Source organism: Plectropomus leopardus, chromosome 6 (genome assembly GCF_008729295.1).
Source record: "Plectropomus leopardus isolate mb chromosome 6, YSFRI_Pleo_2.0, whole genome shotgun sequence".
NCBI lineage: Eukaryota > Metazoa > Chordata > Actinopteri > Perciformes > Serranidae > Plectropomus > Plectropomus leopardus.
In genome coordinates, this window is record NC_056468.1 from 20,008,227 (window position 1) to 20,020,701 (window position 12,475).

At 38.4% G+C, this 12,475-nt stretch overlaps 1 protein-coding gene across 3 annotated transcripts; it reads left to right on the forward strand.

Annotated features, from left to right (window-relative positions):
- Positions 1-2,243: 2,243 nt before the first annotated feature.
- On the forward strand, positions 2,244-12,475 carry wdr31 (WD repeat domain 31). Of its 3 annotated transcripts, XR_006105909.1 has the most exons (11): positions 2,244-2,501; positions 3,699-3,769; positions 4,291-4,423; positions 5,218-5,292; positions 5,383-5,527; positions 6,210-6,310; positions 6,510-6,577; positions 7,464-7,605; positions 8,525-8,687; positions 8,800-9,277; positions 11,409-12,475. XR_006105909.1 is itself a non-coding variant. In XM_042488254.1 (10 exons), the coding sequence occupies exons 2-10, from the start codon at positions 3,723-3,725 to the stop codon at positions 9,000-9,002; spliced, it is 1,077 nt and encodes a 358-aa protein (XP_042344188.1). In that variant the 5' UTR covers positions 2,244-2,501; positions 3,699-3,722; the 3' UTR covers positions 9,003-12,475. The 3 variants fall into 3 exon arrangements, 2 of the variants coding, with proteins under 2 accessions (XP_042344188.1, XP_042344189.1); XM_042488254.1 differs by having other exon boundaries at positions 8,800-12,475; XM_042488255.1 differs by having other exon boundaries at positions 3,710-3,769; positions 8,800-12,475.

Consider the following 12,475-nt stretch of genomic DNA (forward strand, 5'->3'; position numbering starts at 1 on the left):
GGAGAGGCAAATGGCTCTTGGCACCATCAAGTCAGAGATAGGATTATAGCGAAGTGAGAGCACTTGAGCTGCTTTTGTCTCAGTTTTGCCTCACTTTACTGACATATTACAGTGAGTGAAGTAATGTGCATGTAAGTCAAGACAAATTATGATAACAGACCCTCCAGAAGACCAAATTTAGGCCATGAACTCCTGTTTGTATACCTGGGCAAGGACACGTGTAGGAAAAGTTTTTTGTCATGGTCTACACTGTAAAGGAAATACTTACAGACTGGATTGCACCAACAAGAACAAACTTTTACACCTGATTAAATCATGGTTTAAGTTTAAATTGAAAATTCACTTAAAATTAAGATTAAATTCAATTAAGATTCAATTTAAACCGCTCTTTAATTCTCTGTTTCGTTTTTACTCTAAACCTAGATTAATTGTAATTCTATTGCACTAAAACTTTAAATTCCATTTTAAACTGTGATCCAGGTTTAACTTTAAACCTACAGTGGAGGAGGTTTAACTTCTCAATTGCGGCTGTTTTGAGATGGATTAAGTAAAATAATCGAGCTCCTTGAAGAAGATTGTGAGACAGACTCAACCCATTGGATTTATATGATGATGATTTTTTGTCAAGATACTGGTTCACCAACGAAAATGTTTTGGAGCTGAAGAGGAAGATTGGGCCAGCTGTCAAACAGTGCTGTGAAACTAGAAACCTTTTATCAAGCTAGCAACAGTGTAACATATATTGTTATGGAAAAGCTGCAGTTGAAACGGTTAACACCTCCCTCCACCTTTTATACTTACTTGGTGCTGACAGCAAGCTGTTAATGTATGTATTTATTTATTTAACTATAATTTGTTTATTAATATTAATTAATTTATTATTTTAATGTTCATATAATGTTTGTCCCCAGCAATTAAACTCAGTTTAAATTCTATTTAAATAAATAAACGTGGCTTTACTAAACCGCTGTGAAACCTAGCTTTACTAAACTCTGATTTGAGCTAATCTTAGATCAAAGTAATGCTTTTTGGTGCATCCCAGCCATAGTGAAACATATAACTGGAATAGTCCAGTACTAATAGTGCTGTAAAAAGCCTGACCAATTTATTCAACAGTTTAACTCACTCAACCCATTTGCTGCATACAAAAAGTTAGAATTGAGGTCATCTCACATAGGTATTGAACAGAGTTGATGTAACCTAACTAAGTGGCCCATTTAGACCCTTTAAATGGGGACATTCCACTGACTCAGTGCTTAATTGCTTGTAATGCATCAGGTTAAATTCAGCTCATGAAGTCAAAACCGAATTATCTTGACTTTATCTACCAAGCAAAATCAGAGCAACAATGAAGCACAAAAACACAATATGAAAAGAAAAACTGTAGAATAATTCTAGCATAATTAATGTTAGCTGTCCAGGGACCTGTCTGTTTTGTCCCAGATTTCAAGCTCGGGGAGCCATTCAACCTGTGCCTGTAATGAAGGTCAACCAATAAGCTCTGTAGAGGTACGCCCAGCCACAGGTCAGTAACATTTTAACCTGTCATGTGTTGTTCAGCATAATGTTGTTTAAAGGTGAGTTTCCCCTTGAAACAAATGCATTATGTTGTTGGCTGAAAATCATATCAACCCAGATTTATTTCCATCAACTAGAAAACCATGCATTTTTTAAAAAAAAATCATATTATGCTGGTTGAGCTTCACATGTCCGCTAGTCAAATGTGTCATTTGCATGCTGTGTAATCTTTTTTTGTTCTTACATTTCAACCAAAGAAAAGAACATACAACTTTCTTACATCTCTGACATTGGACAGCGTGGGGATAAAAGCAAGCACTGAGACATCAGTGCTATCTGGAAATAAAAGTTTGAGTTTTGGGTTGTTGATTTATTAGAAGCTCACTGAGGGAAAACATAAATAAATAGAATATAACAATTAGAGAGATAGAGAGGGCCTACACATATTGCAAGCCCCTCTCTATCTCTCTGTTTGCAATTACACATTTTGTTCATGCTAATAAAGCTATTTGAAACTGAAATTGAAAATTGACAGAAAAAAAGGTTACCCCATGAAGCATGACCCATGGTATGACCCCAGGAAAAAAAGTGACGAAGGAAACACGAAATCAGACTTTTATTTTGTAGAACAGAACGCTCTCGTTTACTTCCTGTCCCGTGTCACGTGACCTCGCCCTCGCCTAGAAACGAGAAAGCGTCGCTGCATGGTCGCTACGGAGAGAGAGAGAGTCTGCTGTAGTTAAAAGACGCTTGTGTGCACTTTCCCACGCAGTTAGGACAACTTACTATCATGGCACTCGGTGGAAAACGCTTCTCGGTCGTTGCGACAACGGCTCTACCAAGTTTTTACTTTTACATATCCACGTTTTGGTGCTACTAGGGCATTAATCTACCTTGGCATGACAGATAAAGATTAGTTAGCATGTTAGCGAGCTAGCTGGACAGCCTCAGCATCACACAGCGACCACACCTGCCGGTGACAGGTAAGAAATCTTGCTTCACTTATCTCCAGGAGAGAATACCACTACTCATAAACTGTTTTCATCATTAGTTAGCGCTGTTAAAACAGCTTGGTGTTGTTACACAATGACTGCCAGCACAGCTCATAGCAGGTGTTTTCAAGCGACTAATTCCTTGTGACAGTAATGACGCGGTGCTAATAGGATTTGAGCTCTCTCCTTCCTGTCGATTGTTTGAGGAGTACGCCAGGATAGCGACGGAGGAGCTGAGCTGTACGTGTGTGAGAGAAAGTAGTGTTTGCGTGGGAATTTGTGGTTTAATCTCACCTTGTTGACTGGGGTGACTTACCCTTATGCAAGATATTTTGTAGGAAGAGACTCAATCTACTTATATTGGGATGTGTAATATATGTAGGTGAGCTGTAAATATTATTAAACTGGGTGTAATTGTATGGGAGAAACAAAATATACAGTGATACATTTGCATCAAGAAAGCCCTTTTAGTTTCCTGTATCAAACCACTGATCTGACATAATAAGGATTTCAGCCAATGACCTGAACACATTTAAGAGCAACAATATACTTTCAAAGAGTTTGATGTTGCTTTCTCTGTGGTTAATGTGATTGCTATTGAGATAAACTTTACTTTACTGAGCATTAAAACCGAGCCTAACTTTTTAAAGAATAGGAATTTGTAGGTTTGTGAAATGGCTTCATCCATTGCCCCTGATCATCACTACTCACTACGGTTCCTCCTGCTTATTTAACATGTTATCCATAACTAATCAGGCAAAACTAAGACACATAATCAACTCCGCTGCCAGAATAATTGATCTCCTTACCGCCAACCTTGCAGAGTTAAACAATAAGGCCACTGCATTTATTGTAATCTCACTTGGAAAAGACACCACCCTTCCCTACTGACCGCCTGACGCAGGAACAGAGCATCGAGGTGCAGGAGGGCTAACTTTGGGAACAGCGTAATCGCTACAGCCATAACTGCCTCATAGGCCCAAGTGGAGTGTCTACTGCTGTCTGTCATTGAATTTTACTGTGTGCCATTGTATGTGCTGTTAGTCTGATGTGTACAGTGCCGTGGAAAGAATTCCTCGTCAGGTATAATCAAGTCTGAGTCTAAAGTCTGAGGGAAAGCATTGGCATAATTATTGATGCAACCATGATTTTTGTCCTAATTTTAAAGCATTTCTTTGATTGTGTCAGTGTGGCTGCAGGTTCCAAGCAGACATGGGTAAACTACAGAGCAAGTTTCGCAAGAGATCTGATCTCTACAGGTGAGATGTGTGCACTACTGAAACAGTTTCCGTGTCTTTCTATGTACTAAACATGCTAATAGGGACTAAATATCATTATAAAGTCTGTTCACAGAGAGTATGCAAAAAGGTGTTTAAGGTGCAGTGGTGAGACAGCTCCTGTTTAGCCCTTATCCTGAAATGTCTTGTAAACTAAACAGTGCATGAAATCTTTGGAAAGATACCATGAAGATAAGTTTAAGTTTAAATTTAAGATAAGTTTATTTTTTGGATAAAGTGATCCCATTACATAGGGTATAGTGTCGTATTAATCAGTTTACTTTGTTGTATTCCTACATAAAAATTGTAATCAACAAATGGGGTGACAGTCATTTCTTGGGGATCAATTCATCTTAATCAGATGAGTTTTAGCAGTTCAGCCTATAAAGCAACAGAATATGCACATAATATAGAGACATACTGCTAAAATCAGTGTTGGACAAATGGTGGCTAAATATGTTAAATTTGTGATTTTTTAAAATGTATTGGTGTTTTCCGCACAGGGCATCTCAGGGGGAGAAGGCGGATAATACCTTTGACAGTCAGGTGGTGCAGTATGAACCTGCTCATCAAGGGTCCACCAACACTGTCACCAATCTCAGCCCAGACCTCTGTGTTTCTGGTGGAAGTGACCAGGTAAAATATTCTATGCTCTACTTGTAGTTTACTCCAAAAATAACCGAATTTTAATCAAACTGTTAATTTGCTGATGGTTAAGATTCGGAAGATGATTTAGGGCCAGGCAGGAGAAATATTTTTGAGAGGAGGAAGATTCTTTCTTCATTATGCACGTTAAGAAAAGGTCAAAATGTCAAGAATAATATTGAAATACAACGTCCAGAAAAAAGCTGAAATTATGAGAATAAAGTTCAAATAAAATAGTCTTGTATTTCAACATTGTTCTCGACATTTGACTTAATACTGACATTTTGACTTTTTTCTTGATGTGCATAATGAAAAAAAAATCTTCCTCCTCTTAAAATTATTTCTCCTGTGTAGCCCTAATCCTCCTCCATATTAAGGTTTTAAATGAAGCAGTATAATAGTTTAAAAATAATTAGAAGGACTAATGCAAGAAAAAAGACTGAAATTATGCAATTCACGTTTTCATTGAGATTGTAACAGAAGTGTCATGGATCACAGGGTTGGGAATACGATCCCCACCTCCTCCTCTCCACATGTCTAATTATCTTTGGGCACGATACTGAACCTCGATCGTCCCCAATGGGCAGGCCTACACCCTGTGTAGTAACTGTGCCATTGCTGTTTAAATTGGTGAATGAGGGGCAAATACCTTGTCAGGCACTTTGGATCAAATGGCTACACGACTATAGCCATTTACCATTTAATTTCTGTGGAAAATCCTTAAACATATACTGATTATTATGTGTGCATGTTTTTTTGTGCCCCCCCCCCCCCCCCCCCCGCAGGCTGTGGTGGTGTACGATTGGAAACAAGGCCGGATGTGTCAGTCCTTCCAGGGTCACAACCGGGAGGTTACCAAGGTAACATCAATACTGTGTGTGCGCAAACTGATAAAGGTGTGACGCTGTTCAGAGCTCCCACACGTGTGACATACATGCCTCCTCTGCTAGGTGGTGTGTTATCCAGGCAGCACATGGATCTTTAGTGCCTCACGGGACAAGACTGTTCTGATGTGGGACCTAAATCAGGGGGACGAACCTATTCAGGAATTTTGTGGTCATGAGTTGGTGGTCAACGGATTAGCTATCAGCCCTGGTATACACACGCACACGCATGCACGCACGTACATACGCAGGCACACACACATGCCTCCTCACTCATGAGTAAATATTTTAGCTGTTGTCTTAAAGCCTTATTGCTTAGGATAAAGTTTCCCATTTTACATTTACAGTATGTCAGAATGCAAGATACAACTCAAGCTTATCATGCCAAATATATTTGGTTATATCTCCGTACAGATAGCGTCTTATTTATCAGAATCAGATTCAGAATAAGATGTATTACCGAGAAGATTTCCCATTACAAGGAACTGGCTTTTGTCTGTGGTGCATACATTTAACATACAATAAAAAATTGAAAGGATACTAAAAAAATATTATTACATAACACAACGAATATGTACAAAATAGCTGTTTCAGAATGAGAGAACTGTATACTTTTCTGAAATATTTCTAAATCTTTTATCTGTGATCAACTTTTACTGAATTATATGTTTAAAATGTCAGATAAAACTTTTTTTAGCAATGGGAACAATTCTCATGTTTTTTGTCATATATTTCTAATGATTTTTTTTACTTGTTCTTGTGGCTTTAGAGGCTTTTGCTTTTCAGCATGGTTTAATAATTTTATGCACATAGTAATTCATTTCAGATTACTGATCTGCAACATATGGATTTTTTTTTCTTCTTTTTTTTTTTTTTAAATTTATGGCTTGCAGAAGGGAGAAAGCTGTGCACTGGTTCTCGTGACAACTGGATGTGCCTGTGGGATATAGAATCTGCAAAATGTGAACAGAGACACAACATTTCTAGAAACCTGGTGAGAATAATCGTATGTGCTTTTGTGTGCACACAACCTTGTACTTAAAATTTTTTCAAGCATGCTGGATCGCCTTAGGTTTGTACTGAGCATGTAAGAAAAAGAATCTAATTAATAAGCCATTCAATCTGACTTTTACCTTCTGAGTTCACGCCCCTCAGGCTCTAAACTTTACCACTGTCCTCACTTGTCTGCTCAGGTGACTCACGTGTGTTGGGTGCCAGGCAGCTCCTCTATAGTCCAGACCTCTGAGGATAAGACCATAAGGTACAGAAAGCTTTGCACTGCAACTATATTACTGAGGATGCGCATGTGCCATCTTACTTTTCATACTTTGTCTGCCACTGATGATGAATTGTTCGTGTGTCTTCACCCAGAGATCAAAACATTATATGAATGAGTCACAGAAGACATCTTTCTAATCCTAAAGTCAAGTGCAAACAGACTTGTGCACTTTGTAAATGATGAGTTTCTGGAACACATGGTGGTGGCTCTGGAAAAGAACTATGCTGTTATGTAGACAATCAAAGACTCCTGACCACTCATTTAATACTATACTGCACAATTTAAAATTAAAATTAACATCATGTCATCATTACACTATAATAAACTCAGATTTTCATTACCCTGCTGTCTGCGGTGCTTACTTACTACATTAGTGCACATTGTTATGTAATTGTCCTTTTGGAAGTTAATTCTGTGCCAATACTACAAAGCAATAGGCCACAAAAAACCTAAACTTTTGCAAACTTACAGTTTTGCCAGTTGTTTACTGCAGAGTGATTGACTCTTGCTAGTAGAGTCAACCTAAATGTACCTGCACCCACAGTAGCAAATTAGAATACCAGGAGGGGTATTAAGTCTTGGGATTGTGCCTGATCTCATAAAAAAGACATTCTCCTTCTCTCAGATGATGGGATGGGAAAAGGAGAATGAACAGATTTTCTTAAACTAAATCAGAAATTATTTTTCAAAGTAAACTTTTAAAGAAGCAATGTAACATTCTACTTCCTCCATTTTTCTATTTAAAAGGTAGATGTGTCCAAACCTGAAAACATAGCCATCAGTGTCTTTGATTTTTTTTTTTTTTTGTGTGTGTGTTGCATATTGCACAAGTGCATTTCTCCAGTCATGTTTTGGTGTATGTTCACAGGGTGTGGGACAGCCGTGCATGGCAGGTGACCAATACCTTTCCAGCAAAGCAATACATCCAAACCCACTGTGACGTTTCACCAAATGGAAACTACCTGGTGTCCAGCAGCAACGGCTTCGGAGGACAGGGCTGTGAAGCTACAGTGAGACCATTGGTTGTTGGCACTATAGATGTAAATGTGCAGGTGGTGCATAGGTTGAGGCTGTCAGCAGGTCACCTATTGTCTGTGTTCGAGTTGACACAAGACAAACATCAACTAGAGGAAAAATCTACTAAAACAAACACTATAATTCGTGTCTTTTCAGATTTAAAACAATGCACCCATAAAGCGGGGCGATCATGTGGCTACTTGATGAACACCAGATGTTTTTTCTTAAAACAGTTAGACATTGCCATTGTGCAGATGGTTTTGAATTTGTCCCTTGTGGCTTTGACTGCACCAGCTTGACCAGTTCGCTGTCTAATCTGTGTTTTCTAAAAGTAGCAAGAGCCAAGAGTCAAATATTAAGTTAATCCTATTTGACTAATTACCAGTGGTTCTGTAGTACAGTACAGTCAAGTAAAAAGTAAAGCCCATAAAATGTTTTATTTAGAATATGTGGCAGGCATTATTTAGGTTTTATTACACTAATGCCAGTTAATTGTGATTCCTGAAGTTGTTATTGTTCAGAGTCAGGACAAGCACTTAGTTTAGTATTAAACTCCCCTTGTCCGACTTCTACACAATGTTGCTCCTCATATGCACACACCATGTTTCCAACAGAGCCTTAAAAAAGTACTTTTATCAACGTCCATTTGATTAATATGTTATTCTATGTCATGACTGTTATCTGATATTTTAAGGTGAACATATTTGCCTGTTTGTTTTGATGATTGATACTTTTTCTATGTTGTCCTTTAGTAATATTAATTACACTATAATAATTGTTATGATTTTTTTTGACTAGAGGTGGTTTTCCAAGTCTCTGGCAGTCCGTATTTCACCCACTATCTTACACAAATAGTTTTGAAACCTCTCATATTGTCTTTTATTCTCAGTGGAGTTGTGTCTGTGTTATTAGCTCTGGGACCTGCGCCAGCCTGGCTGTAAAGTTGTGGAGTACAGAGGTCATCTCCAGACCACTGCCTGCTGTATGTTTCTGCCTACGCCTCCTGGTGGCACAGCTCAGGTAGCAACATCCTCCCATGACAGCTCCGTCAAAATCTGGGATCAGAACACAGCAGGTAACACCCACTCATGGATGCAAACACTGATATACAGAAATATGCACTGATATGCATACACTGCATGGGTGATTAGCTTTTTCACACTAACTCTCCTCCACCCTCTATTCAGTCTGTTTAGCGACGCTGTCTATGGATGGTGCTGGTCCACTGGTTTGTCTGGCTCCCACTGACTCCACCAACATGCTGTGTGCCAGCTTCAACAACGGCCTCCATCATATCCAGATGGGCCACGGGTCAAACCAATCTCAGGTTTCTGGGGCAGGTTCAGGTGGAGCTGGTGGCCTGGACATAAAAATTGTGGCGCGCTTCTGACAGCCCAGAAGAGCCTGGTGTGACTCGTAACCATGACCTGTGAACAGAGAGTGACTCAGCGCAGTGACTCACTGGATATGGACGTCATGTTGGTTGTTTTTTCTTTTTTCTTTTTTTGTACAATTTTACACGTCTATAGACATTTTTTGCTTTACTAGACTGCCATACAGTGAAGAATGACAGAAGAGAGAAAAGGAGCGACGTGTATGGAGGATGCACCTTTCGTCTAGCAAAACCACCAGGATGCCCATCATAGCTGCTTATCTGGAAAACTGGTCAGTAAGTCACATTACCCATTAACTCAACTTTAAACATCAAAATGATCCTGATGGGATTGCTGCCTTCTTGGACCAAACCAGAATAACTGGGATTACTCTCAGTTTTACGCAATGCTTCAGCTAGGTGGATGTGTACATGTTGCTGTTTTTGATGCTGCTGATACATGTTTGGAGGACATCTTAATGAGACAGGGGTGGTGTTGAAAATGTGGAAGCACTCTTAGAGCAGGAAAGTTAGCTAATTGGTGAGGTGTTGCTTCTCTTAACTCTGATAGAGAAATAAAAGCCAAATGGATTTTCATACTGAGAGTATGAAATTTGGCTTTTTCTGAACAAAGTGTAGTTGGTGCACTTTGTGGAAAGTTGTTTTATCACCATAACAGAGTTTTGCGGAACATGCGTATGTTGATAATAATGTAACCGTTGATTAGTTTGTACTGTCACTTTAATAACCTGCTATCTTTAGACCAAAACGACACCGAGACACAAGACTGTATGAACGTGAGCTTTGTTTAAGAATTCAATTTATAATGGTTTTAAAGAAACAGATTCTGATATTTTTTTTTTAACTGAAACTGCCGATAGCTGATGTTTGGTGCTGATACCCAGTATATTTAAAGATATACTGTGCAGGATTTTCACAAAAAAAAGTATGGACTCATACTAGTATAATCCCTCCTAATCATCACTTTTGACCCACGAGAAGCATGTGGTGTATTTTTCTGCAGAGACTCTGTCCTCTGCCTGTATTTTTGTTGTTATCTGTGCTCGAGCCCTTATGGGCCTGTAGACCCACACCACTTAGGTGAGGTCGGCGTATTAAAAGAAGGTAGCACCCAGGTGCTAGACTGTGAGCAGCAGGCATCCAAGAGGCACAGTGCCAAAAAAGCCCACAAATACAGTGAGGTGAAAGGCCAAACGAGTGAATCTGGAGTTGGTTTTTACTTTCACTTTTGCTGGAGAGCATGTTTACAAACAGAGACCAATCATCCTGCAGAGTGTACCTTTAAATTTGAAAACTATGACAACTTACTATGCAAAATACAGAATAATTCCCATTTTTTAATATTGTTTGAAGAGAAAACAAATAATACAAATACATATAATACAAATATAATAAAAGATAATACAAATACAAAAGGAATCTGATCCGCAACATGAAACCTGCTACCACTTTAAAGGTGCAGTCAGTGATTCTAATCCAATACACTTTTTGTCAAATCATACAACTGTCTCCACACAGTGTGCAAGCTGTCTGCTCTGCGTTAGCGGGAAAAAAAAATCGAGCTACACAACACTATTCCATCCAATTAGAGACAGAGGGTGTTTGTGGTCATGCACAGAAAGGAGAAAGGCCATAAAAGTACAAAGCATGAACTATAGAGAAAGATGGACAACACATCTCCACTTATCCCACTGCTAAAAAGTGAAGCCAAAATATTCCGGATACGGCCGCTGCCATTTTGCTCTGGTGACATCATTTAGAGCAAGAATCTGTGCCATAGTGACCTCTGGGTTATCATGTCCCTGCCCATAAAATGCTCTGACCAGTCACGAGCAACGTCATTGATTGTGAGCACACCAATTGACACACACAGCTGTCAGTAATGATGTCAGTGTGTATTTGTTATTGGTGATGTTTGTACAGCATCAAATAACTAATTCAAACCAAACTTATCAGAAAAACAAACACTTGAAAATATAGCAGTGTGAGAAGAAGCAGCTAAAATGACGGAAACAGGGGGCGGGGTTCATGACCTATACTACATTCAGCCACCAGGGGGTGATCAAGATGTTTTGGCTGCACTTCAGGAGAGCTCTCATGTTGTTCATCTTTATTATACAATTTATAGTATAAAGAGAAAGGCAGTAGGAGTGAGAGGGAAGCTGATGGGAGGGGTGTATTTGTTTAGATGTTGACTTCTAATATCAGCAATCGTTTTCCAGAACTGCTGACTCCATCGTTAGTGAGTGAACTTGGCCGCACATGACATTCCTACCACAACTGACAGTCAGGGGATTAGTTAAACTACTCTTATATTAGAAGTGTAAATTTGATACTGATTACTTTGTTAGTTTATGCAGCTTAAAAAGTGACATGGTTTTCCTTTTGTTTGCGGATATCCAGGTTACCATCTCTCCTAAAGACAGTGGTTGCAATATCATCCAGTCCCTTTTTAGAGAATTATCTGCATCTACAAGAACAAAATGGACAGGCTAGGAGGTAGGTTTGCCACGTTACCAGAATTTCAAACTTTTTGAAAGTTTTTTTTTTTTTATAGCTTTGGTACTTAGGACATTATTTAATATATAAGTAATGGTGATTGTATTGTTTAAAACAAGTGATATCAAAAAAAAGTATCAAAGTATCAAACTTTTGACAGCCTTATTAGAAGTTGGGTTAACATAACTCAGGTGATTCCAAATGCACTCATGTGGATCTTAATCTGAAGGCATAGATTGGTTTAGTACCTACTAAACATTGTCTTGGTTCAGGCAGGAAAGATGCAGCAATAATTCATTTTATATTGCTAAAATTTAAGGAATACAAAGGTGACCACACATTTTGAGAGAATTAAATTTATGGGTATTTGTCACTTTAAACTTCACAAGCTGATTTTATATATCTGTTTGACACATTATGATAAAGCAATAAATAAATCATTTGATAATGTCTGAGGAGTAAATCCTGGTTCTGGCTCTTTGCATCACCTGAGACTTGTTTTTTACTTGGTTACACACTTAGATTTAATATGCCTCTAATATACTTTTAATTTGAATGCCTTCTTCGCCTCATCCAGTAGAGAACTACAGATAGATAAAATCATTCATTGCAAATCAACTCACACTGTGAAATAACTGTATTCCAATACAAATCAACAGTATGATTACTGTGCGTTCTGTGAGGAAAGATAGACACTTAAATTTAAATATTCTCCTCTTTTCAGTAATATAAGTTTAACAAGTTTACAGCTGAAAGCAGGTAGGGCTGCACAATTAATCAGAATATTATTTAAATTGCAATATGGCCAAGTGCATTATGCAAATCACAGAATCTGCAATTTTTTGATGAAGGTAAAATGTGTTATAACATACCATCACACAGAGATGCCCCGGCCTACAAATAATATTCTAGATGTAAGGGATCATGCTTGTTTGTTACAGACCTCGGAAAGGAATCACATCATCATCATT

Excerpts from the sequence above, each read along its gene's own strand:
- wdr31 (XM_042488254.1), top strand. The coding sequence starts at position 3,723 with ATGGGTAAACTACAGAGCAAGTTTCGCAAGAGATCTGATCTCTACAG. Across the intron at positions 3,770-4,290 it reads AAGAGATCTGATCTCTACAG|GGCATCTCAGGGGGAGAAGG; the intron begins GTGAGATGTGTG and ends TTTTCCGCACAG. Across the intron at positions 8,688-8,799 it reads CTGGGATCAGAACACAGCAG|TCTGTTTAGCGACGCTGTCT; the intron begins GTAACACCCACT and ends CCCTCTATTCAG.